Below are 26,432 nucleotides of genomic sequence, written 5' to 3'. Positions count from 1 at the left end.
TGGCAGGGTCCTCCCCGCCCTGAGAGAGGGGGCTGGGGAAGACCCTAAGGGGTCTCCACTGTTTGTTCTAAATGCTCTCTTTCTCCTGCGAATCAGAAGGGACAGTCTCTTGTTTGCTCTGGGGATACTTGTCCTCCACCCTTGCTGTCATGGTGGAAAGGAGCAGACTTCCCGATTCCTTCCTGACCACCTGCGACTCCCTTCATTTGAGGAAAAGGCGGCTGGAGTCCCTGATGTCAAAACCAATTGGTGTGAAGGCCCCAGGGAAAAGCGCTTGTGAGGGCCAGTTCCCCACCGGAGGCAGGAAATTCCAGCCCAACGTGTGGTGTTTACCGGTGTAATTGATACACTAATCACCCATGCCGGAGACAAAGGCGAGCACATTTTTAACATCATAACCTTCGCAAGACAGGACTCAATTTTCTCCATGTTCCAGCCACCAAACTAGCCGGCTTATGGATGATGAGGTACCCACAGTTTGGTATGGAGCGCAGGGAGCCAGAGTCATTTCTCAGTGCCCAGGCTGCTTGCCAAATGGCCCCGTGGCCCCACCTTCCCCCAGCACCCCGCTGCTTCCTCCTGGCAACACAGAGTGAATCAGTCAATGGACAAAGCGCCAGCAGCCCAAGCCAGGATCTTTGTCTGCACTGGGGTGTATTAATAATTGAAAGTGCTGGACTAGGTGTGTGTGTGTGTGTGTGTGTGTGTGTGTGTGTGTGTGTGTGTGTGTGTGTGTGTGTGTATGTGTGTGTGTGTATCAGGAGAGGATGGATATGTGATGCAGTGGGCTTCCTGGGGCTTCTCTCAGGGTACAAATAACTGGCTCAGTCTGGACTGAAACTCTTGTGTACCCCAAATGTCCACACCAGATTCCCATCAGGTATGGCACTGGCTTCCTAACTCCCCAGGAATCACCGGGGGAATGGATTAAAATGCAGATTCTAGGGGAGGGATATAGGTCCATAGAATACTTGCCTAGCACCCAGCACCTCAAAAATGTCCACTCTAGGACCCCCAATCTGCTAGTGTTAGGGGGAATCTGCATCAGAGCCACCTCCTTGGCAGGGGTGAGAGATTCTGAGGCTAGGGGCCTACAGAGAGCCTGCCTTCCATCCCTGCCCTGATTGCGATCTAGCAGCTTCTTTCAAACATGCATGTGGCTGTGGCCAGGTGTTGTCACCTTTGTGAGCCACTGACTCACTCCTCTGACTGAAAGCCAGTGCTTTACCAGCTCCCTGAGCAGCTGGCAGGGACACACCTGGTTAAGGTGACACAGAAGAAGATCCAGCCACAAGGCTGGGTTAAGTCTGTTTCAAGCAGATCCAAAACCTCAACACACCTTCACTGTGAAATCAGTCCTGCAGCTCACTGCACGGACTCAGTGACCTTGGGCAAGTCATAGTCCTCCTTGAGCCTCAGTTTCCTCCTGTATTCAGCACCAGCCTCGAATGATGACTCTGGGCTGTGTGCACTCACACTGGCAAAGGGCTGGAGTGCCCAGCACATAGTAAGTACTTCATCAATGCCAGGTCCCTTTCTTTGCATCCCACAATACTTCTGGCCATGAGCTAGCCTTTCCAATAAGGAAAGACTGAACAGCCACCTCTTATTGAGTACCTATTATGTGTATACACCCCATCTCCCAATTCCTGACGCCTTCTTAGAACCATATACCATGCATTCTGTGCCTATTCACAAAGCCTCCTTGGAAGTGGGTGGGTTGGAGGTGGGAGGCAGGTAGGAAGCCAGAAGCAGAGACCCTGGCCAACGCCCCCCCCCCAGTGCCCCCTTCCACTCCCCGACCACTGGCTCTCCCTGTGATAACTCTGGGGCAGGTAGACACAAGGAGCTAGCCCATTGCTGGCCTGGACACAGACAGAGCTGAAGCCGTGAGCAGCCACCACTTGGTTGAGAGGTGTTCCCCTCCAAGAGTCCCTGCTTCTAGGCTCATCCCTCACCCTCAGATACGGACACCTCTCTGACCTGGCCACATTTCCTGAACCAGCCGAGGACACTGGGAGCCCAGGAATAATGAAACGATCAGGCTCCAATCTGCTAAACAGCAATTTCGGAGCTTTTTCAGCACACACAGCTTTTATCAAATTGGTATTCTCCTCCTGAACACAAATGGCTTATTAGACATGACCCACTTATTCGCAGCGTCTCACTATCATTAATAACAGTTTCTTTTTGTGATTAAGTGAGTGGCTCCAAACCTTTCCTGTGGCGGCGGGTGCTTGGCCCGGCCGAGGGGCAGCTGTGAGGCGCCTCCACAGCCACTACTTGGTGACTTTGAACCTGTCAATGTCGGAAAAAGGCAGCCTGCCCCCTGCAGAGCAGCTCCGAGGCCTCATTTCTTGAGGGACAGAGGGGCTGACCCAGAGCAGTGACACAGAGACACACAGGGGGTCAGGACACAGCTGACCAGGGCTCTCCCCTTCCCACCCAGCGTCTCCTCTCTGGGTGCCTAAGCTGCTCCTCTCCAGGGTGTTGGGTGGGAGATCACAGCTGGGGGCCAAAGCTGTGCCCCTCACCCGTACCTGGCACCAGAGGGGGCAGGCAGAGACTGACACAGAGGGCAGAGTCTGCTTCCCTCAAGTCCCTGGGGGTCTGGTGGCCCAGAAACAGGATGATCTTAAACCTCAGAGCACAAACTCAGGAAAGTCCTCCCTTGGGCAAGTCTCCTAGTGTCACATCCAACTGTGCCAAGGAGTGGAGCGAGCCAGAGGAAATTCTCAGTTTCCCTTGAATGGGAGGGAATCCCACAGGGAGATGGATGAATGTCCTGGAGAAATCCATGCCTTTGCTTGACACCCTGGGGCCCATCCTGGCTCAGCTACTCTCTCCCTGTGTGACCTTGGCCACTTCCCTTCACCTCTCTGAGCTTTGGTTTCCCTTGGCAAGTTGAGGGTCAAAATAACCTCTCTTTTCCCTCCCTCTTTACTATGGCTCCAGCCCAGATGGTAGAAATAGATAAGGGATAAGAAGGGTGTATAAATGACACAGAGTGGATGCTATCCAATGCTGTGAAGCAAGGGAGTATAAGGAGCCATAGATTCTCCCCCCTCCCCCAAAGCAGAGACCCTGAGAGCAGTTTGGGAATCTCCCTCCCGTGGGGGGGGGGCAATCTCACAGGGGCATCATGTCCCAGCAGGGCCTTTCCTGGAGGTCTACCTCTCTCCACACACCTTGGGTTCGTTCCCTTCAGAATCACTCTGTTCCCTGCCCTTTGTACAAACCTCCCCCAGCCCCGGGCACACCACGGAGGATATTGGTGCTCTCCAGTCCAGTCCATGGTGGGAAGTGATGCATGGATACTTTCATCTGCCCCCTGCCCCCTCCCACAGCCGGGTTTACAGGAGGCAGGGAAGTCCCATAGCTCTCTACCCCACGCCACCCAACTCTGCTGCCAACTTGGGCTCCTCTGGGGCAAGAAGGAGCTTCTGACACTTGGGCAAGCAGTGCTGGGGTTCTTGCTCATCTCCGGTGGCGACTGGAGTTGGGGTTTCTCACATTCCAGTCTGTAGGGCCACGGGGGAGATGGAGGTACCTCAATGAAGGAGGCAGGGTCAGACAAAGCCTGGAGTCTTCCTCTCCACTCCTCACCTCTGGCTAGAACAGCCACAGCAACTATCCCAGGTGTCCTTTGGGAGGCCTCCACCAAGCTCTCACCCCTGAGATGCCACCCACCTGGCAGGGCAGCTGCCACCCAGACTAGCAGGTGTCCAGAGGCTGGGGCTACTGTCCCCACCGGCCCACTCCCACGGGCCCAGGGGGCAGAATGGAGAGGGAAGGGACAAGCATAAACCCACACAGGGGAAAGACAGATGGGCAGAGACAAGCGGGTGGGCAGTGTGTGCACAAGTGTGTGTGTGTGTGTGTGTGTGTGTGTGTCCTCATGTCTGCAGGTAGTCAGGCAAGAGTTGTGGCAAAGCGTGTGTGCGTGGGTGCCGGCTGTGCAGTGGGCACAAGTGGACGCATTTATGAGCAAGGAGGGGGCTGTGAGGTGTGTGCCGTGTGCGGGTAGTTGTGTGGGAAGGTGAGCTGTGCATGCGTATGTCTTGTGTGGTCGTGGAGGTGTGTGTATCCGAGTGAGCATTTGTGTGTGTGTGTGTGTGTGTGTGTGTGTGTGCATGGGAAGGGGTTCCTCAGCCTGACAGCAGGGGTGCGCTCCTGTACCCCCGCCTCCGCTGGTCGGGGTGCCAGGGTGGATGCATAAACCCAGCCGGGGGCGTGCGGGACTCCCGCTACGGCTGGCCGGCGTGGGTTCGAGCCCAGGGGCGGCCAAGTTGGAGCGGCGCTGCCGGGGTGGGGTTGGTAGGGAAGTCCGTGGGGGCGGCGGCCGGACTCACCGTGGCCAGAGACGTGGTTGTCCCAGGGCGCGTGGCCGGCGGGCCGCGTGGCGCCGCCGAGTTGCAGGAAAAGTGCCAGGTAGTGGAGGGCGCCCAGCGCCGCGGCGAGCGGGGCCCCCATGGCGCGCGCTCGGGGCCGGGGGCGCCGCCGCCTCACATCGGGGCTCCGGAGCCCTCAGACCGCCGTGCCCGCCCGCCGTCGCCTGCTCGGTGCGGCCTGGCTGCCCCGCGCTGGCCGCCGGCGCCCTCTCCCGCTGGCCCGGCCCGGCCCCCCGCTCCCCGTCCCGCTCCAGGCGCTCGCCCGGCTCCGGCCCGGCCCTGGCTGCGGGCGGCGAGCGCACGCCCAGCCGACTGCGGGACTCTTCCCCTGCGCGGAAGGCCACGCCGCGGCGGCCGCCGCACCGCCTCGCTCCGCCCGGGAGGCGCGGCGGAGGGATCCGCAGCTTGATTTATCATCAAAGTTTTGCCCAGGCTGGGATTTTTTAAAGCGGTACTCGCAACTTTCCCCCGCCCCGGAGCGGGGATGGGGGCGCACAGGATGGGGGCGCACGGGGTGGGGGTGCACTGGGTGGGGGTGGCCTCCCAGGGACGTGGCTCCTGCACAAAGTGCCACAACTGGGCATCGAAGCGCAATGAACATCCCACCTGCCTCCAGACCCCGCGCGCTCACCGGGGATCCCTAACTTCGCTAGTTGAGTGATGCCTGGGCCCGGGAGGCCAGGGTCTGAGAAGCAGGGGCAGCAGGCGGGGTGCCCAGAAGCCGGGCTGAAGGAAGGAGCGCGATGCCGCCTCCACGCCGCCGCAGGGGTGATGTAACTTCTCTCTCTGGGACTCAGTTTTCGCGTCCACAAAATGGGGGTGAGGCGACCCAGTTGGTGGGGCGCCTTCTAGCTTAGAGATGCTGGGGCTCCAGGCGGTGAATTGGATCGCCCCCTTCTGGACGGCGAGGCTCCTTTCCGGGACGGATGAGCCTGGATGGATTCGCGCGCCCGCGCGCCCGAGGAGGTGTGTGCACGTGTGTGCGCGCGTGCACGTAGGTGCGAGGGCATGTGTGCGTGCATGTGTGCGCGAGCATGTGTCCATGACTGTGTGCATGTGTGCGCGCGTGTATGTGTGCGTGTGCTTGTGTGTCGGGAGGGAGGGAGACATGGAGTCACTTCCCGTTCCCAAGAGCAGGAATCCTGCGAGATCTTCTGACTCCTTCATGGATCCTTTTACCAGTTTTAGGACAGACACCCCCCACTCCCCCCCCCCCACCACAGTAAGGACCAGAGGGTAGACTTGTGTCCCACTTAAAAGCTGAGTAAGTGCCTTAAATCAGAGAAACCCGAGGTTTTGCGGCAGTTCTGGGCAGCGTCTCTCAGGTCTAGGGGAGGTCCTGGACTAAAGGCAGGGTCCCTCCTGCCCTTCCTCAAGCCTGGCCCATCGTGGTCTCATCATCATAGCACAGCGCCAGCCCGGGCAGCCACCATTTCAGAACCGCGGACAGCTCCCGGACAGGCCTTCTGCTGTGAAGACCGCCACGATTTCAGCACCGTGGACAGCTCCCCGGGACAGGCTGGCTGCTGCGAGGACAGCCATCCTTTCAGCACCACGGACAGATCCATTGTTTTCTGCCCTCTCCTCGGCCCGCGGGGTCGGCACCGCCGGCCTCCCGCTCCCCACTGCAGACCACAGGTGGATCCAGCACCCAGCATTGGCCGCAAAGTTTAAGAAGGTTAGAGGCGGTGGGACACACTCTGTGCTCTGCCTTTACTCTGTCTTCGCATCCAATATTAAGCGCACAGTACCATGAACAAGGCCTGTGGTCGCCAGCAACAGCTCGGTTCCCTCAAAACTAAGGAGGCCTGCCCTTTTCCCAAGCGCACACGCGATCAGTCGCGTTTTCAGCACCGTGGACAGCGCGCCGACCCCGAGGCGAGGCCTTCCTGAAGCGTCCTCTCACCACAGACAGATCATCAAACCATCATCAAATCGGGTCCTCCCCTCGTCACCCCCCTACCCCCCCGCTGTTCACCTTTCTGGTCCAATTAACCCTTTTCTTCCCACACAGAAGTGGTATTTAAGTTCTCCTGGGATGAGCTAAGAGCTCATTCATTGATTCACTGGAACCTCTTTCCCAATAAAATAGATGCTGGCAGTCCCATGAAAACCATGAGGAAATTGAGAATCTAAAATCACCTAACAATGCCAAGGTTGAAACTCGAGACAGACTCCTCTCCAAAGAGCTTAAATGTGGAGCTTTCTTCCCTTAAACTACAAATTGGAGGGGGGGGGCACAGGAAAGGGGACAAGGAGAAGGAGGGGGATTATAAGTGTGTGTTTGGAGGGCAGAGCAGACACTCTCCCGGGGGGTTGCAGCAGCATACTGATGCTCTACCACTGACCCACTGACCTTCAGGGATTTCTCCTTCTCGCAGTTTGGAACAAGGTTAAACCTCATGACCTCTAAGGCCATATGACTTTAAATAGACTCATACCTTGTGCTCCAGTGCCCTCCTGGGTCATGCCTCATCTCCATTCAGCTCCTGCCCCTATGCACATAGGCTCCACCCCCTAGCTGAGCCCCCATTGGCCAAGGTCCAGCCTGAGCCCCCCCACAGTGAGGGATATCTGTGCCCTCTCCCAGCTCCTGAGCCTTCATTCCATCACTGTGCCTCAGCACCATGCTAAGAACTTGAATTCTTCCATTTAATCCACCCAGGATAGGATAGGGTATTGTGGATTCAAGAGCTACTCCTTTAAGTTTTAAGTGCTTCTACTGGCTAATTATGTTACCTTAGACAAGTTGTTTGGCTTTTCTTTGTCTCAATTTCCTCATCTGTAGTAAAAGAATAATAATATCTCCCTCTCAAGATGGTTGTGAAGGTTAAATGAATTGGTACATGTAAAGCACTTGGAACAATGCCTGCACACAGGAAGTACACACTAACTGTTATGGTGGTTGTTATTGCCTATAGATTAAGAAACAGCGATTTGGAAAGGTTAAATATGTTTCCTAAAGCAAGGTAATGGGAGATCAGTGAACTATAGATTTCAGAGCCCATGATCTAGCTTAAGTCTTGAGCACCTTGAATTCAACCCATCTCCTCTGCAGTGTAGGGAAGTGAGATTCAGAAAGGACAGGTGATTTCCTTCGAGTCACGTGTTCTGTCAGAACCAGGTACAGATCCTTTGCAGCCCACCTCCAGACTCTCCCACCACATGGTACTGTCCTATTTGTATTTCCTGCAGCACCTACTTAAACTGTGATTTACACTTTACATTGCATTCACACCCCTGATCTCACACAATTCACATAACAACCCCTGAGGCCAATACTATTACCTCCCACCCACATGGGGTTATGCAGGGAGGTGGGGCATAGCCAGATGGGAAGGTAATATTCTCAGCCTGTACTCCATTCCTGTGTAGTTGTCTCTTATCTCCTTCACCCAGCCAAATGCAAGTGGAATCGGCATGTAACAGAGGCAGAAAGTAGCCAAAATGTGTCCCAGGAAAGCATCTCTGGGGATTTACAAGGGTTGGGAGCTACTCATTCCACTCTAGGAATGCCTCAAGCGAGAGTAAGCCTCCCATCCCCAGAGGTAACTAAACAAGCATCCAGCACTCACATGGACATGTGAAGCAAATATCACTGCTATTTCCCTTACACAAATGAGGCTCCGAAAAGGACCGTTGTGTCAGGGACTTCGGCTGGGGAAAATGATCGTTTTAAAGCTGCCCCCAAGTGGGTGGGCTTGTACTGCCACTTACCTGTGAGCTAAGCTCGCTGGAGAGTCCTTGCTCTCCCTTCCCTTCCTGTGCGGTGTCACTTCAGCACTGTGGCTCTGTCAGTAGTAACAGCCGTAAGATTTGTCCTTTTAATCCAGAATCAATAACAAATTTCATTTAAAAATAAATTAAACCAGGCATTGGAAATCATTCACCGTGTGGGCCGGGGCCTATGGAACATCGTCTAAATGGCTTCCTTTCGCTCATCTATCAATGTCAAGGGTGGGGTGGGGGTGGGAGGGGAAAATACCTGAGCAGCCTGATTCATGGAGAAACTACTTAAATGTATCAGCCCCTAACAATGAGCAATGTAAGCCCAGAGCCGCACCTTTTAACACACCAATAACATGGGAGTAAGGCTTCATGGGAGCTTATCAAGACCCCACGGTCACTGGCTTCCAGGGAGCCCATTTGTAAGAGGGAACAATGGCTTTAGTATGGAGCTGCCTAATTTCCAGAGTGCATTACTGAGCTCTGAGGAGCAATGGAATTCTATTAAAGTCTTATCTGCCACAGGAGGGTAGGAAGCCGGCAGGGAAATCCAGACTTGGCACGGACATGCCCAGAAAGCACCAGGGCTGACCCTGGGTGGGGAGGTGGGGGGGCGGATGAACCAGCCTAGAGTGAAGGAGGGAGGTGGGCGGGGCCCCCGGATGTGGGGAAATATGTACATTAATAGAGCTCCGGTTTCCAGCGATTACGTTTACATCAGCGAATAAAACTTGGCAATAAAACATCCGAGCTGCGTCTCAGACAGCATTTCCTTTTACAGCCCGGTGTATTTCATTCATTATAACAGGAGGCTGGGAGCCTGAGGTGTCCCCATTTCTCCCCCTTTAATTAAATTTCCTAAATTACTGCCCAAGATTTGGATAAAACGAAAGACTTACAGCTTTACTAATCACCATTGGAGGCTGCCGGGCCAACCCTGTGGTGGCCCTGGTCGCACTGGGTTCCAACATTATTAAAGTGAAATATTGTGGGCATCACTTGCCTGGGCTCTTGTTTGTAAAGGGAGATACAGCCTAGAGAGAGAAGTTGGCCCAAAATCAGGCTCTGGGACTGGCTTTCCCTTCATCTTCCAGTGTGGGCTTGGGTAAGTTACTGCCCCATTCTGAGCCTAATCATTTTTTTTTCTACCTCCAAATGACCATGCTAAGGCAGTGAGAGCTAGATCAGTGCTGGGATGACCTAGGCAGCTATACACCGATTGCTAATGCCCAGGCTAGCCCACCACTACCGTCTGCTATGAGGCTTTGGTATCAGATGTTTTTAAAAACCCCTAGGCAATTCCAGTGCACAGCTGGCACACACCACCCTGAGCTGAGACAGACATTTGAGATGCCACCCTGGATACGCTCTTTTAGCGTCCCTATCTGGGTCTGGGGAAGGGCCTGAGAATCTGCCAGCTCTCTTTCCAGGCACTGGAGTTGTCTAATGCAGGGACCCAGTGGCCACAGTGAGGATCAGGATCGGGTGGGGGATGTCTTCTCTTCCTTGACTTGGGCCCCACCTGCCCTCAGATGAGGGAGCCACTGCCCCAGCTCAGCTGCAGTGCAGTGCTGGGGGCCTGAGCTGTTCACCAGGTCTGGGCCACCTCGAAGTTGTGCAAGAGCTCTGGTGGCCTCTATAGACAGACCATGGCCTTTTCACAGAAGCCTCCAGGCTAGCTGGGTGCCAGTGGCTCACGTCTGTAATCCTAGCTAAGATCTGAGGATCGAGATTTGAATCCAGCCCAGGCAGGAACGTCCGTGAGACTCTTATCTCCAATAAACTCAGATCTGGAAATGATGCTATGGTAGAGTGCTGGCCTTGAACAAAAGAAGCTCAGGGACAGCACCCAGGCTCAGAGTTCAAATCCCAGGATCAGCTCCTCCCCCCTCCTCCCCCCCGCAAAACAAATCCTCCAGGAATTGAGTCTTTTGCCCAAAGTCCGGCATGGTGCAGACCCACAGATCTCATATCCAGCTGAATACAGAGCCTTCATTATCATGCTACCTCCCTGCAGGGCTTTTTGGTCTCCTAGAAAGGCCCTGAGCCTAGCCTGGACAGAGCAATGAACCAAAAACCATGAACTTTCTCAGGCAGGGGCTCTTCACCCTTAGCCAGGTGCTTTTCAACCATGGCAGAGAGGCTGGGTCTTTGCCAGATACAAGGCCCTGTTGTAAGTGTTTTAAATATCCAGATTTGTCTAAGTAGGGTAGGCAATGTCAGTCTATCCTAGCATTGTCAGACCAATGATGGCCAAAAGAAATAAAATGAGAGCTGTGTGTATAATCTAAAATTTCCTAGTAGGCACATTTTTAAAAAATGAAAAGAAATGGGCAAAATTAACCTTGACAATGTATTTTTGTAACCCAATATATCAACACATCATGCATAATCATATATGCCATGTTTTGTTATTTGTTTACTTACTTATTTTGAGACACAGTCTTGCTGTGTAGTCCAGGCTGGCCTAAAACTTACCACCACCCTCCTGCCTCTGCCTACTGAGTGCTGGGACCACAGGTGAATGTCCTTAGGCCTCAGAACAATTAACTAGCAGCAGCTGGATGCTTCCCATTCAGCAGGACTGTTACTTTGGCATTCCATGGCCTGCAGCTGTCATTCACCAAGGGTCTAGAATGTATCAGGTTCTCTTGGGGCCTCACTTTCCCTGGGACCATCAGGCAGTTGTACAGGACAATCCCTAAGGTCCCTCCTTACTCTGGGGTCTCCATCCAGGGATGTGAAGGAGGCTGGCAAGTAGCAGATCTGGACTCTGGAGGTGGGGCTGCCAGGTGACACACCAGGACAAGGAAAAGGCAGGTGTCCCACAGTGAATGCTTCTTGCCTCCTTGGGAGAAAGTGAGCTCACCATTGCTGGAAGTAGGCAAGCAGGGGTGTGGCAGAGAAGAGGACCCCTGGGATTTGATCACATAACCAGGCCCAATAGCTGAACCTCAGATAGGCTCTAGGGTGAGTCTCAGCTCTGTCCTTTTGGCTGTATGATGATAAGTTGGTTTGGCTGCGAATCTCAGTTGTGAATCTAGGAAAGGAAGGCGTTATCAGTCAACTTTGTGGGAGAAGATGCACAAGACTTGGAGCAGCATAAATGTCTGACAAACCAGTGCCTCCAGGAAGCACCAGGGTGAAGGTCTTAACCACACAGGAAAGCTTGGCTGTGAATCCTCAGTCCAGCAGAGCTTGGTCTCTCATTACAGCTCTCCTGGCTGGCTCTGCCTGGGGCCTCATGACCAGGAGTCTGGGAGACAGGGCGGCCTCAGCCAGCCCCTTGCCACATTGGGCTCCCTGAAGAGCCCCTACCTGTGACTTTTCCCGCCTCTCCCTGGTCCCTCGCCTTCATGCAGGGAGCCCCATCCTTTCCACGCCTCCCAATCACAGCAAACTGCCTCATCAATCATGTTCTCTCTAATTAACTTCTAATTTACCTCTTTAGTCAAATCTGTTTACAATCAGAGACAAGAAAACACGCAGCAGCCTGAGGTATGGATGAAGGAGCCAGTGCTAGGGAGCGTGGAGGATCAATCAGCCTTTGACCAGGTGGGAGCCTGTGAGGGCTGAGGGCCGGAAGGGCAGCCGTGGGGGGTGTCACTGGGTTCAGTGTCCTTGTCCCCATGTGGGGTACGTAGCATCCCTGTCCACCCTTGGAGGCTTTTGTTTCCCAACTCTGTGTGTGTGTGTGTGTGTGTGTGTGTGTGTATGCATGTACATGTGTGCATGCATGCACATGTGTGCAAGCCAATAAAGACCTTGAACCCAGGGCCTGTGTGCTGTCAGTTGTGGGGCTTGAACTCAGGGCCTGGGCACTGTCCCCGAGATCTTTTACTCAAGGTTAGCACATTACCACTTGGAGCCACAGCTCCACTTCCAGTTTTTGAGTGGCTAATTGGAGATAAGCGTCTCATAGGGACTTTTCTGCTGGGGCTGGCTTTGAACCACGATCCTCAGATGTCAGCCTCCTGAATAGTTAGAATTACAAGTGTGAGCCACTGGCACCCAGCAACGGTCCCTGAGCTTTATCATGTAAGGCTAGTGTTCTACCACTTGAGCCACAGCTCTACTTCCAGCTTTTTAGTGCTTAATTGGAGATAAGAGTCTTGTAGGCTCTTCCTGCCAAGGCTAACTTTGAACAGCAATATTCAGATCTCAGCCTCTTGAATTTCTAGAATTACAGGTGTGAGTCACTGGCACTTGGCCTCTGGTTTGTTTTTGTAGCCCGGATGTTTCCAGTGTTCTGAAACTTTGAACTAATTTCAAATATACTGAGAAGTTGCACAGTATGGGACCAGCGAGCGTTCTCCAATACAGCAGTGTGTGTTTTCTCAAGCACCTGGAATTGGGACATCAAAGTGAAATAGCACTGCCAAGTCATCTTAGTGAAGGCCTGAGGCTGTTCTCGTCCCACTGCATCATGTTCTGGCCACACGAACTTGACCCCATCATCCTCCAAGGTCCAGCTCTGCGTCTGGAGAAGGATTGGTCGAGTGAAAAACCCACGCCAAGGATTGCCTTGTGGACACACTTCATCAATGCACGGGAAGCAACATGGCGTCTGGGGTGCCATCAGTCTCTGGTTTGGAAGTGGCCTGAAAGACTTGTTTCAGGCCACCCAGGAACCTGGAGGCTGGGCTACCTACTCAGAGAGTGAGAACCCAAACCTCAGACAGCCCGGGGAATTTTTCTTAGGCCCCTGGCCCATGTTGAGATGACAAGCTGTGGAGAAAAGTGAGGGTAATGATTATTAATGGTGTAACAATAATTCCAGGCATAAAGAACCAGGAAGGTCACCTGGAGGGGGACATTCAGGTGGGGATGGAGGGTGGTAGGGGTGGAGAGGCTAAGGGAGGACCAGAGGCTGGACAAAATGAGCCTGTGGCCCATTACAGATAATGGCCCCGCAGAGGGCCTCCAGGGACATGCTATGTGTGTCTCTCTCACAAGCAGACCCCCTCTGTTCATTTGCCTGCTCACTAGCTTATTAGTTCACTTATTAGTTCACTTGGCCCTCACTCCATCCTCTTTCTGGAACACTCCTCTTCCCATGCCTGCTCCTAGTTCAGGTCTGCCTGCTCTTAGTTCAGCTATCCCTTCTTCTTAGAAGGCCTTCAGAGAAAACTGGAAATGACTCCCACCACTCTCTCATCTCTGTCATTTATTAACTGGTTTATTTTCTTCCCTCAGGAGTTATGTCATGGTGACACTCTACAAAAAGAAATGTACTCTTTACCTGACTTCTGTAACTGTAACCCCTCTGCACATCACCTTTGTAATAACAATGAAAATAATTTTTTAATAAACAATTCTATCAGTTAGGGCTGAGGGTCTAGCTCATTGTCTGGCATGCCCTGAGTTGGACTTGCAGCACTGCAGAAGTAAGTAAATCAATAAATGAGGGGCTGGGAAGGTGGCTCAGTGGTAGCGTGCTTGCCTTCATGCATGAGGCCCTGGGTTCAATTCCTCAGCACCACGTAAGCAGAAAAAGCCAGAAGTGGCGCTGTGGCTCAAGGGTAAAGCACTAGCCTTGAGCTGAAGAGCTGAGGGACAGCGCCTAGGCCCCACGACTGACTAACTAACTAAATGATCTCATTTTGTTGGGTTGGTCAGAGTCTTTCTCCCATTTCAAGAATCCCACAATCAGGGACTGTGGGATTATTGTGTGTGGACCTCATTTCTGTCCCCCCCTAGAGGCCAGAATCATGCTTCACACAGAGACAGGCTTCATATACATGATGGATTGAACCTTGACTTCACTCATTCAGCGTGTTTACCTTAGAAGGTAGAGATACAGGCAGAGGTTCACAGACTCTGCCCTTCCTGCTCACAATCTGGCTTTGGGTATAATTACAGACTTTCATAGTGGGCTGGGCCAGCAGTGCCAGCCTCCCACACATGGCACCTAAATGGGGCTAGAGCTTTGGGCATCTGGCTGGAAGATAGGTGGTAATCACAAGACCCTCTCTATCCCCCTGATAGGGCCCCTGATAGATCCTACCCTGGTCAGGTAGGTGTGGCTGTCAGACCCACCCTGCCTAGTCTTGCTTCCCCTGCCTTTCCTGTCAACCTGAAATGACAACTGTCTTTCATTATGTCGTTGGAAGACTCCGGAAGGGCATCAGATGCCCCTGCCCAGATCTCCACTGCCACATCCATGCCTCCTAGTTGACTTCCCAAAGCCTGGCTGGTTGCTGGGGGCAGAAGGGAGGAGTAGATGTGAGGGAGAGAGTGGGGGGCGGTTCTATTCAGGGAGCAGGAGGCCCCGCATGTCCAGAGGCCTCCAGATGACAGCTCTGGTGACAGGGCAGGTGCTCAGGCTGTCGCCGGGCCCTCTGGGTTAATATTTCCGATCCCTCGCCTGTGTTTCTCATTCTAGACTGTGTAATTAGGTGTCCGCAGTGCTCCCGTTCTGTTCCGATAGAATTTGCCTTGTTTAATCGGGATTGCCTGGCTGTTTCTGACAGCTGCTTTTTCTCAAAAAGAAAGAAGGGGAAAGCTGGCAGAGGATGGAGGGAGCTGTGAGGAGGCTGGAAACTGGCCTCTTTGCTTGAATCTGCTTTTTCCATAGACTTGCAAGTGACCCAGGGCCTGTCATTTCCCTCCCAGGGCCTGTTTTGCCCATCTGTACACAGGGACCCTGGTGGTCTTTGAGCTAAGACTTTGAATGCAGGGCTAGTATGCACCTGCTTCTCTCACCATGTCACAGCGGGGTACAAGCTGAAACCTGGGAGATCACCTACTCCTCTGCTAGAGGAGAAGAGGCGTTTAAATCCAAGGTGGCGTTTTTATCGCTGTGTTCTTAATTGTAATTGCCATTTAATTAGATTAATGATAATTAATAACACTAATAATGTAGTTGTGTGTCCTTTGTGTGGGACAATGACACTGCAGAGCCGCTGTCCTGAGGTAGAGCTGGGCTGCAGGGGGCTCTCCCCTCCTCTGTTCTCCCCCACCTCCCAGCCCCTCCCTACTGTCCTCTCCTCCCATATCCAACTGCCTCTCCACCACATATACTTGTGGCACGGGTTGTAACAGCTGCGTATCACACATCATCCCTATAAGATGATGAGTTTTTCAGGAGAACAGACCAGTGGTTCTCATTTTCCACACAGAGAGGGACTGGCTCGCAAGGCTGGGCAGAAGGAAGGAAAACTAGATACCCTGAGAAACAGGTGGATGGCAGGAGAAACAAAGAATGACCTCCATTGCTAGCAAGGTGCAGTGGCTTGGCTCCATCTGCCTTTAGCTCCCCTTCTCTCCCGTGCCCACCACCCCCCGCCCGCAGTCAGGCCTGGCTCACTCTGACTCCATGCTAGCCCTGGGATGGGTCCTCCGCTGTTCATCTCCAAATCGCCACCAGCCCCGTCCTGATCTTCCAGCCCCCAGGACAGCCCGTTCCTCATGTACCCAAGACAGGAATGGCTTTGAGACTCCCTCACAGGACCTGTTGCTCTAGGAAACTTCCAGGTCTCCTTCAGAACAGAGCAAGTATTCGGCCTTGCTATCCAAACTTCCTAAGTGGGTCCCGCACAGCCCCCAGATGATGCCTTTGCTGTGCCCACTTTGTTTCCACACACCCAGGCTTTGTACCCCTCAGATTAACTGCAGCCGCCTCACCATCTTACACAGACACAGGCTTCCCTCCAGCGACTTTACTACGCTGCTCCCTGCCTACTTCACACCCATCAGAAGCTCACTACCCCTTTGGACTTAATGATCCCTTGTGAGTCAGTGCCACCTCCTCCTCAAAGCCCTTTGTGATTGCTCGTAAAGAGCTGTTCTGCACCCACATTGTTTCTGTGCAGTTTTGACAGTGCACTCTCCAGGACCCTCTTGAGCTCTGAGTTCAAGTCTCAGTCCTCACCTGGAGCAGCTGTGTGGACATCTGGCCTCTTGCCTCTCTCACGCCCCAGTGTTCTCATCCATAAAGTCAGGGGTGAGTGAGAACTTGCCGGTCCCTGAGACAGCCCCTAAGCATGCATCTGTTAGGCCACAGCTTGGAGAGAGCCTTTCCCATGGTGCCTTATGCCCTCTTGTTGCCTCTCCCAGAAGCCCTTTCTGCCTTCTGGCCTGGAGAAATCCTACTTGTCCTGTGGCATAAGGGGCCAGAACCCTCCAGAATACAGACATAACTGGCTGTGTTCTGCTTTCAGGCATTTCATGTTGGTGCACTGACCTTTGGGAGCCCAGGTTGGTGCTTGAAGGTGACAGAAGCTCTCTGTATGTGTGTGTGTGTGTGTGTGTGTGTGTGTGTCTGTCTGTCTGTCTGTCTGTCTGTCTATGTGGTGATTACTTCCGTCTTCCAGCCGGATGCCCAGAGCTCTGTCCCTATTTAATGGTGTCATGTGCAGGAGGCTGGCCTACTGGCCCTGCCTACCCTGAGAGACCGTGATCACACCTGAGTGAAGTCAAGTCTCAATCTGCCATGTTCCTGTATGGAGCAAGATCCTGGGCTCTGGGTGAGGGTGGGGGGAGGGGACAGAAGTGAGGGCCACAGACAAGAATCCCTGCTCTGAGGGAACTCCCAAAGAGAAAGACACTAATCAAACCAACAAGCCAACCATACTTCCTAGTTCTTTTGCTTTTTTTTGTTTTTGTTTTTTTTCTTTCCCAAGTAGGGTCTTGTGCTTTTGCCCTGGCAGGTCTTGGATGTCAATCCTCCTACCTCTGCCATCCAAGTAGCTGGGATCACAGGCACAGACTATGATGCCCGATTTTCCTATGCACCTTTTAATCTTCCTCAGTTAGAGAGACTCTTGCCTGTAGCTGTTAGAAGCCAGAGCTTGTCCTTAAGCTTCACTTTGCAGAGGGCTGGGGTGAGGCCAGGAGTGAAGGCCAGCTGGTCCAGACCATGTCCTACTATGGTCACTTAATAGGATTAACTGGGAATGAGGGGCTCTGGCAGGTGGCCAGCTGGGCCTGTGCATTTGGCCAGGCTTTCTGGCCCAACATCCACTGGCTAGGGGATCTCCAGCCAGCTGCCGAGGGATCTCAGGCAAATTCCTTGATTTCTCTGTGCTTCCTTTTGATTTGTACAACGGAGGTGGTCGTGGCAACCCTGGAAGATGCTTCGGGGACCAGTAGCCTTCAGTTCAGAGACTGGCTGATGTGTGGTTGTCAACCAGGGAATTTTCCTTTCCGGTCCTTCCAAACTTGAAGTTTAATGATCTGTAAGTGCAAAAAACCCACCCAGCCTCAGAGCATTTGAAAACACCAGAAATGGATTGCTGTGTTAGCAGACATCTAAGTGTTCATCCACTTCTTGCTGCTAACTTATGGGCTGGTCTAGACTCTAGTTCTCTGGAGGCCTCTGTTTGCTTCTGTAAGATGGGCTGGCGAGAGTCAGGACCGGATGTGACATCCAGGGTTTGGCGCAGAGCTGAGCTAAAGGATGTAGCCATCACCACAGCAGGTTTTGTCCTTTGTGCCTGGCAGTCACGTGCTCTCACAGGGCCTCTGTTTCTCCCCTTGTGTAGATGGACACCTGAGGTACACTTCCCTGGCTGGATCTGTGGTTCCAGAAATCCCTCCGTGGTGAACAGTGCTGCTTCCTCTGAGCTGCCCATTTCCCAATGGGAGAGAGTGAGGTTCTTGCTTGCTGGTGACAAGCCACTCCACAGGCCCCCTGCCCATTGTAGTGCCATCCTCGGATGGCCAACCTTTCCCACAGGGGGGCACAGGAAGGCTGAGGGAGGACTGGCCTGGCCCCTCCAGGGTGTGGGGCTGAGTCGGCTGGGAGCACAGCAAGGCAGGGCTGAGGGCAGGCAGGCAGATTTATGACAGCCCGGCTTCTCCCCTGCAGCGCCTGCTTCTAATGAAATTTTACGGCAGGTGGAAATGATACAACTCCACAGCCCTAAAAGCACTTCTATTTATTCATTAAAGATATTTATATACCAAGCAGCGCTCCAAGGCCCCACCCGTCTCTTGCTGGGCCAGTAAAGGGCTCCCAGGCCTCCTTGCTAGGGAGGCAGCCCGGCAAAACTGCTCTCTGTGAAACAATCGGTCTCATCGAATCCCCAGGCCCAGTTCCTGCCCCTCTTGACCCAGGGCCTCCTCCCTGGACCAGAGAACACCAGGTCTGCTGCCATGCTGCCCTTCTTGGTGCAGCCTCCACAGGACTGTCAAAGGCATCTCCTCCTCCTCCTCTTCCTCTTCTTCCTCTTTCTCCTTCCTCCTTCTCCTCCTCTTCCTCTTTTTCCTCCTCTGCCTCCTCCTCTTCCTTCCTACTTCTCCCTTCCTCCTTCTTCCTTCTTCTTCTTTCCTCCTCCTCCTCTTCTTCCTTTTCCTTCCTTCCTTCCTTCCTTCCTTCCTTCCTTCCTTCCTTCCTTCCTTCCTTCCTTCCTTTCTTCCTTCCTTCCTTCCTTCCTCTTCCTCCTCCTTTTTTCTTGTGCTGACCCTGGGGCTTGAACTCAAAGGCCTGGGCTTTTTTTGCTCAAGGTGGGTACTTTACCAGTTGAGCCACATCCCAGTTTCTGTTTTTGTTTGTTAATTAGAGATAAGAGTCTCATGAGACTTTCCTGCCCAGGCTGTCTTTGGACTACAATCCTCAGAGCTCAGTTTCCTGAGTAAGTAGGACTATAGGCATAAGCCACCAGTCTGGCTAGAGGGCATTCTCTTTAAGTTGCATCATGCCTCTTCTGTGCTCACAGTCCTCTGCCCTCTACTCACCCCCATCTAGTCTCCCACGGCCACCTGCCTCACCCTTGTGTCTAGCTACTATGGCCTTTTGTTTATTTATTTTTGGTGATTTTTCTGAAGAATGGTGGTGGGCTGTCTCTGTCTCAGGACCTTTTCACTTGTGCCTCTGCTTAGGCTCCTGTTTTTCAGCCAACATCAATAATTTGATTTTTTTTGGTCTGTTGTGGGGCTTGAACTTAGGGCTTGGGCGCTGTCCCTGCACTCTTCAGTCCAAGGCAAGCACTCTACTGCTTGGGCCGCAGTGCCACTTCCGCTTTTCTAATGGTTTATTGGAGATAAAAGTCTCATGGACTTTCCTGCCCTGGCTGGCTTTGAACTGCGATCCTCAGATCTCAGCCTCCTGAGTAGCTAGGATTACAGGCATGAGCAACCAGCGCCCGGCTTTGACACCTTCCTTGAGTTTAGCTTTGGCTCAAAGGCAAGACATCAAAGAGAACTTTCCAGCACACTTGATCTAAGGCCACCCCTGGCCTATTCCTTAAATCCTATCACTGTCCCTTCAGGATTCTAGGCCATTGTTCTAGGTATGTTTATGAGCCTATTCTTTTCTGGTCTGTCCCAGGTGTGAGCTTCCCAAGGTAAGAGATGTGTTTTGTTCCCACACGTGCTGTCTTGTGAATGGATGGCAGGTGCAGCGTGGGCTAGCATGGGGCTGGGCCCAGTGGGGCTCCCCAGGCTGGATGGCCTGCAGGGGCCTTGCTTTCAGTGTCCAGTGGAAGCTGCAGTGAGATTATGAGACCAGAGCTGGTGTCCTGGGACTCATGGGGCTTCCTTGGGCCTGTGGCCAGGCTCAGTGCCCTGTGGCTTCACCCCAGCTGCTACCCAGGCAGGTGAGTACAGACTCTGTCCAAAGCTGTGGATAGAGCAGTGCACACCATCCTCCAAAGGGCAGGGCAGCCACCTGGCTTGGTGCTCAGCTGCTGTCCTGGATGGACTGGGTCCTGCCTGGGGGAGGCAGAGAAAGGACTTGTCCTGGAGCGACTCTGACATGAACATGACCCCAGCCTCTGAGGACATGGCACATTTGGCCTCAAACCAGAGCTATTTGGCCTATTAATAGGGTGAGAGACAAGAAGGCCCATGTTGTTCGAAGGCCCTGTCCCTCCTGGCATCCCAGGCCTGTGGACGTTGCCCATTATTTTGATACTCACAGCCTCGCTCATCAGGCTACAGGGGAAGAGCCCCAAGGTGTGTCCCCGATTCCATTTTTCCTTCTGGGCAGGATTCTCCTGCTTCTGTGGTGTCTGGGGGTACATCTCCTAGGAACCCCACCCCTGGTTTGCAAGAGGCTGGGAAGGATGCAGTGGTCCCAACATGGGGAGGTAGAAAGAGGGGAGAGGGAAGCACTTGAACCCAGGGGCAGGAAGGATGCAGGGACTGGTTAGGAGGGCAGGTGGGCTCAATCCTCACCCTTGTAGATAGACCCTCACTTTCCAGAAGTTTCTCAGACTTCTCCCACTTCATGGGAGCAGCTAGGGCCACAATGATGTGATACTGCCCCTCCCCAGCTAGAACACGGGCCCAGACAGGTGACTACTACAGCAATTCACAGATGGTGGGGAGAAGCAGGAAGGAGGGAGCCCCCTTGTAGCTTGGTGGGCTGTAGTTGCTGAGTGGGGGAAGGGCTGTGCTCTGGGGATTCCAACTCTGCGGGTGAGGGGAGGTGGAAGGTGGGGGCGGGGGAGCTGTGCCTCTGATGTGTTTGTGTTGCCTTCCCCCCTGCCTCCAGGCTGCAGGCAGCATCCCTCTGCCATCAGGAGTTGGTAGAGGCGTACTTTCAGCTCTACTGCTTTCAAAACCACAATGCTTTTGATCTGGTTTCCTCATCTGTGGTGTGGGGTTACAGAAAGTGCTTGCTTCAGGAAGGAGGGGAGACAAGCTCTGGGAAGGACAGGGCCCCTGGGAAGATCTCAAGGATAGGGTACCCACCCTGCAATACCCGTTCTACCCTGATGACCCAACTCCCAAGGGAGCAGCAGATGAAGGCCACCTGGGAGGGTGAGCAGGGAGCCAGCATACACCGTGGGGGGCTAAGGGCAGCCTGGCCATGGAGCCTGGTCACCGGAGGGACAACTGTGTGGTGGGTAAAAATGGAGACGCAGGGCTGGGAATGTGGCTTAGTGGTAGAGTGCTTGCCTAGCATGCATGAAGCCCTGGGTTCAGTTCCTCCAGTACCACATACACAGAAAAGGCCAGAAGTGACACTGTGGCTCAAGTGGTAAAATGCCAGCCTTGAGCAAAAGCAGTGTAGGGACAGTGCCCAGACCCTGAGTTCAAGCCCTGGACTGGCAAAGTAAAAAAAGAAAAAAAAATGGAGGTGCAGAACTGGGAACAGGCTGGGTCCACTTTATGTCAAGCGACTTTCTTCACTTGCTCTGAAGAGCAGCTTAGCTAAGGCGCAGAGGCGGCTCCTGGGGACTGAGCTGTGGGACCAAGCCCACAATCTGGCCTGGGGATTTGCAAATTCTAATCAGTGTGGGCTTTCAGAAGTTTATACCAAGGGCATGTGTTACCTAACCAAGACACAAGGTGAGTGGGGAGAACCTTGCCATTCTCCCCAGCACCGGTAACCAAGGGCCACCACTGTGAGGCCACCTACATTCCACGTGCACCAGAGAACACGACAGATTGAAAAATGTCGGTCTGCCCTTACCGCTGCCGCTGGGTAAGAAAATCTCATCAAGAAGTCTTGCCTTTAAGGAAGAGTCTCGCCTCCCTGTTGACACTGCCTTGATGCTTATGGTAATGGGAGAAGACGCCACCTGGGCACGGGATCGGCTGTGGGTGACGGAAGGATGCCTTCTAGCTTCCCAGGCAACGCTGTGCTCCCAGATAAAGGAGGAATGCAGTTGCATGCAAATCCATCTCCATTAGCCACGGTCCATTTTGCTGCTGAATTCAGGCATGTGGACTACTGCAAACCAGTGGGGAAGGAGGAAGGAAATGAAGCTCTTGTTCCTGTGAGGAAATTCTGACGGCCATATTAGCTTAAAGGTTAGGTCTGCACTGTGTTTGAATGGGAAAATGAATGTTGGCTGTCTGGAGTGGACACAGGATGAATGTGAAAGGGAACACGATCAGATGCAGGGGCTGGGACCATGACCTAGGACTCATGGTTATTAGTAACATGGGTTTGTGTCTTGCATTTAAAGATCTCTACTGAAGGGCTCTGAGTTCAAATCCCAGTACTATCAAAAAGTAAAAAATAAAACTGCCAGGCACTGGTGGCTCACACCTGTAATCCTAGCTACACAGGAAGCTGAGATCTGAGGATTGTGGTTCAAAGGTAGCCTATGCAGGAGAAGTTGAGAGACTCTTTAATCACATAAAGCCTGAAGCGGAGCTTGGCTCAAGTGGTAGAGTGCCATAGTTCAAGTCCCAGTACCAGGAAAACAAAACAAAACAAAAAAACCCTCCAACCTTTGCTGGGGGTGTGGCTCAAATGGCAGAGCATCTCCCAGCAAGCATGAGGTCCTGAGTTCAAACCCCAGTACTGCCCAAAACAAAATGGAACACACCAAACGTGGATCTTCTTAGTCTTGCAAAGTGGGTTGCTACAGTGTGAACTTTCTGCTCATGCTATTTCCTTAGCCTCTCAGCCCCTGGGGTAGTGTACCTCTATCCCCCTAGGATTATACCTCATGTCCCTCCTGGCCTCACATCCAATGGAAAGGGGACTGTTCTCACTTGTGATTGCAGGGCTGAGTTCATACTCGCTTTAGGTCCCTTGGGGGGCAAATAGGGCCTTATGGGGTGCTACAGGAGAAGTAGGGTGGACAGGGGATGGACCAACAGGGGACTGGCTTGTGTAAAGCCTGTCTTTCTGTGCTGGCTTCTGACATGCCTGTGGAGAAGCCTGGATTTCTTTCTTTTTTTTTTTCTTTGTCAGTTGTGGGGCTTGAACTCTGGGCCTAAGCGCTGTCCCTGAGCTCTTCAGCTCCAGGCTAGCGCTCTACCACTTGAGCCACAGCACCACTTCTGATTTCTGGTGGTTAATTGGAAATAAGAGTCTCACAGAGTTTCCTTGCCTGGGCTGGATTTGAACCAGGATCCTCAGATCTCAGCCTCCTGAGTAGCTAGGATTACAGACATGAGCCACTGGTGCCCGGCAAAAGCCTGGATTTTTTTTTTTGTCGGTCGTGGGGCTTGAACTCTGGGCCTGGGCGCTGTCCCTTAGCTCTTCAACTCAAGGCGAGCGCTCTACCACTTGAGCTACAGCGCCACATCCGGTTTTCTGGTGGTTTATTGGAGATAGGAGTCTCACGGTCTCTCCTGCCCGGGCTGGCTTTGAACCGCGATCCTCAGATCTCAGCCTCCTGAGTAGCTAGGATTACAGGCGTGAGCCACCAGCGCCCGGCCCAAAAGCCTGGATTTCTGAGGAGGCCCACGGTGGGAAAACACCATGCAGCACTTTAGTCTGGAGGCACAGGCCTGGGTTGCAGGGTGCAGACTTCATTTAAGATAAAATTTGAACTATTGCAAGCATCACTTATCTAAACACCAATAAAATTTAAAAGTACAGGTGAAGGAGTAATGATGCATAAAGTACCAACTTCAGCTGGAAAAGTCCAAGATGCTATAGGTCACATGTGGACACGCTCTGTTCCGTGGATTCATTAAGCCTCACGTCAATAGAAGGAAGGATCGAAGCGCAGTGTCAGCCAGCGATCCACAGCTGAATTCCCAGTACAAGCAGCTGGGGAGGGGAGTGTGTGTGTGTGTGTGTGTGTGTGTGTGTGTGTGTGTGTGTGTGTGTGTGTGTGTGTGTGTGTGTGTGTGTGTGTGTGTGTGTGTGTGTGTGTGTGTGTGTGTGTGTGTGTGTGTGTGTGTGTGTGTGTGTGTGTGTGTGTGTGTGTGTGTGTGTGTGTGTGTGTGTGTGTGTGTGTGTGTGTGTGTGGTGTGTGTCCCCAGACCTCTCTGCACAGGCATTCTGCGAGACCTTAGCCTGCGACCTTGGCCTGGGCTTCCTGAGACTAGGTGAAAGCAGGCGCTCAGTATGCACAGCTACGCCAGTAACCAACGTAGTCTGAGTGTGGTGGGCTCTGCTGAGCTCCACATCTCTACCTTGGATGCTTGTGCTGGGGATGGCAGGGCTGGCCAGTGCTGGGCCAAGAAGGCCCATCATCTCCCTGAGTGACTTAGTAGCTGCCTGGAAGGCAAATGCTTCACCTGGCAGGTTGACTCTGGCCAGATGGTGGTGGTGGTTTCAAGTCCACCCGTTGGGACTCAGCAAGAGTGAGGGCTGCTGTGAGTGGTAGTGCCAGTGCTCCTGTGAACATTTGCCGCATCTGCACAGCACTGTTCTGCCCCTGACTCCGACACTGTCCAGACTGGAAACCTATGCTATGGCTGACTTCTACGGCAGGAGAACAGTTTCTACATCCCAGGCAGGGCTTGAGACTGTGTGTGACTGAAGGTAGGAAGCCCATTTGCCAGGGGGACATGGTATCTTTTCATGCTCATCCCATGAGCCCTGTCACTTTGGAGATGCAAGGAGAGGTCAAAGCCCTGCTCTAGGCTTGCCCCAGCTGGGAGCTGGCCAGTGGGCATTTACACCCAGGCTTGTCCACCTAGAGCTGGGTGCCCAAGGGTTTAAGACACCAGCACGTGAGCCTGATGCCACTTTTCTGAGGTGGCACTGTGTGAGCGGTGCAGTGGTCGCCCCTTGTCTGAGGAGAATGTATTCTGAGACCCCTCCAGCACAGGCCTGAAGCTGGAGACAGATGGAACCTGGGTATTCTATGCAGTTTCGTTTATAAATGAGGCAGAAATTGAAAACTACTAACAACACCAGACAATTACAACAACAAACCTTTAATGTAGTAAGTGTATGTGCTGTGGCCTCTCTCAAGATACAACGCTGTGAGGACACAGGCCAGTGCTGGAGTCCAGGTGTGAACTGGCACTGTGAGGTATCAGCTGGCCAGCCATCTCACCCGCCATCGGAAGCTCAGGGAGTGGAGCCCCCGAGGGGACCGCTGAGAGCTAGCAGCTCCCAGGGAATCTGATGGCTGGGGGTTGAACAATGCTCCAGGCATCCATCCAAGGGCACGCAGTCCACGCCCTGCCTGCAGCCTTGGCAGGGGTGAGGCCAACAATGGTGACGAGTCCTGCGACTGTGGGGAGATGGTACAACAGTGCCAGCTCAGGGCTACAAAACTAGCTTTAATCTGTCCAAAGCTACACAGCTGTACAGTGTTTAAAATGGTTTCTGGGAGGGCATGAGAGGGTCCCCGATGCTTGGCTGAAGGTCTAGAAGTTCTCCAGCAAGGCCAGGATGCGCTTCTGCTCCGCCTCCCGGAACTCAGGGCTCCGGCCATCCCCGATGTTCTCTGCATATTCTAGGAACAGGACAGGGTGGTCAGGCTGGATTTGAGGCAAGAGGTCCACTGAGGCCCCTGCTGTGGCTATGTTTACATTCTCCGCCTAAGCACATCCTCCCCTCACCCCTCACTAGTCCACTCAGCACAAACCCAGTTGCTGTGCACCAACATTTGTGTACCCCCAGAGTCTACATTGAAACTTACTACCTGGCGCAGCGGTGCTCAGAGGCAGGACCTTGAGGAGGAAGTTAGACCCCCACCTTCACGGATGAGATTAAAGCCAGGGAGGCCTTTCTGCCACTCTGCCATGCAAGGACATAGCATTTTTGGCCTTCTGGCCTTCACTGGACACCAAAGGTAGCAACATTTCTGTTCTTTGTAAATTACCCAGTCTCAGATATTTTGCTTCTGCAGCACGAGAGGATTGAGATAGGTGATTACTGGGCAAGCGTCCTTCTAGGATGTGGCTCTCTGTGTGGGGACCCCACCAGCCAGCGTCCTTCTAGGACGTGGATCTCAGTGTGGGGACCCCACCAGCAGCCTTAGCATCATGGCGGGGGGAACTTACTGGAAATGCAAATTGTTGGGCTCACCCCAGTCCCTCTAAATGGAAAACCTTAGGGTTGAGGCCAGCATCAGATGACAGTAATGATCATGACAGATGGAAGTCAGCTGGGGGAAAGGGGGTGGCCAGCACTGTAATCCTGGCCTTCTGGAGGCTGAGGCAGGAAGACTATGAGTTCCAGACCAGCATAAGTGCATGGCAAGACCTTATCTTAAAACAACATAAAATTTATAAAGGGCTAGAGACAGTTCTGTGGAGGAGGACATATCTGGCATGTCCAGTCTGAAGCATTAGGGGAGAAAGAAGAAAGAGAGAAGGAGGGGGGAGGGAGGGAGAAGACACAGAAGGAGAGAAAGGGAGTGAGGGGGGGAGGGAGAGAGAGGGAGAAGGAGAGAATAGCTCTGCCCAGGTAGAGCCTATTTCTATTCAGAGTAACCAAACAACTAAAAAAATCCCAGGTGGCTCTGGAGGCCTCAGGGAGGGGTGACTTGCTGCACACTGCAAGCAAGTGCAAGTGGTCTGACTGGGGAAGGGGCAGCAAGGAGGTCCGCATGTTGTCAAGGGGTTCTTAGGGGCCAGCCAGGCTCAAGTGACCCTCAAGTTACCAGCTGTTCAGTACAGTAATTAGCCTTTTCACTCCCCACACAGGTGCCTGGCTTAGGAAATGGGGTGGGAAGAGCAGTTGGCTCTGTGCTTCCTGCAGGTTTAAAGAACATG

At 53.2% G+C, this 26,432-nt stretch overlaps 2 protein-coding genes across 2 annotated transcripts in view; both read right to left on the bottom strand.

The window, feature by feature from the left end:
* Vstm2l (V-set and transmembrane domain containing 2 like) overlaps window positions 1–4,673 on the bottom strand; it is a 31,582-nt gene extending 26,909 nt beyond the window's left edge. Inside the window, exon 1 of the mRNA XM_069988318.1 lies at window positions 4,353–4,673. Coding sequence (XP_069844419.1) covers window positions 4,353–4,473 — 121 coding nt within the window. The 5' untranslated portion in view covers window positions 4,474–4,673. The remainder of the gene's footprint in view (window positions 1–4,352) is intronic.
* Window positions 4,674–24,624: 19,951 nt separating this feature from the next.
* Window positions 24,625–26,432, bottom strand: part of Ctnnbl1 (catenin beta like 1) — a 161,645-nt gene continuing 159,837 nt past the window's right edge. The window contains exon 16 of the mRNA XM_069988321.1: window positions 24,625–25,168. Within this exon, the coding sequence (XP_069844422.1) occupies window positions 25,080–25,168 (89 nt within the window). The 3' untranslated portion in view covers window positions 24,625–25,079. The remainder of the gene's footprint in view (window positions 25,169–26,432) is intronic.

This window comes from Dipodomys merriami, unplaced genomic scaffold (genome assembly GCF_024711535.1).
Source record: "Dipodomys merriami isolate MVZ:Mamm:240054 unplaced genomic scaffold, mDipMer1.0.p SCAF_354, whole genome shotgun sequence".
NCBI classification, from domain to species: domain Eukaryota; kingdom Metazoa; phylum Chordata; class Mammalia; order Rodentia; family Heteromyidae; genus Dipodomys; species Dipodomys merriami.
This window is presented reverse-complemented; position numbering and strand designations above follow the sequence as displayed.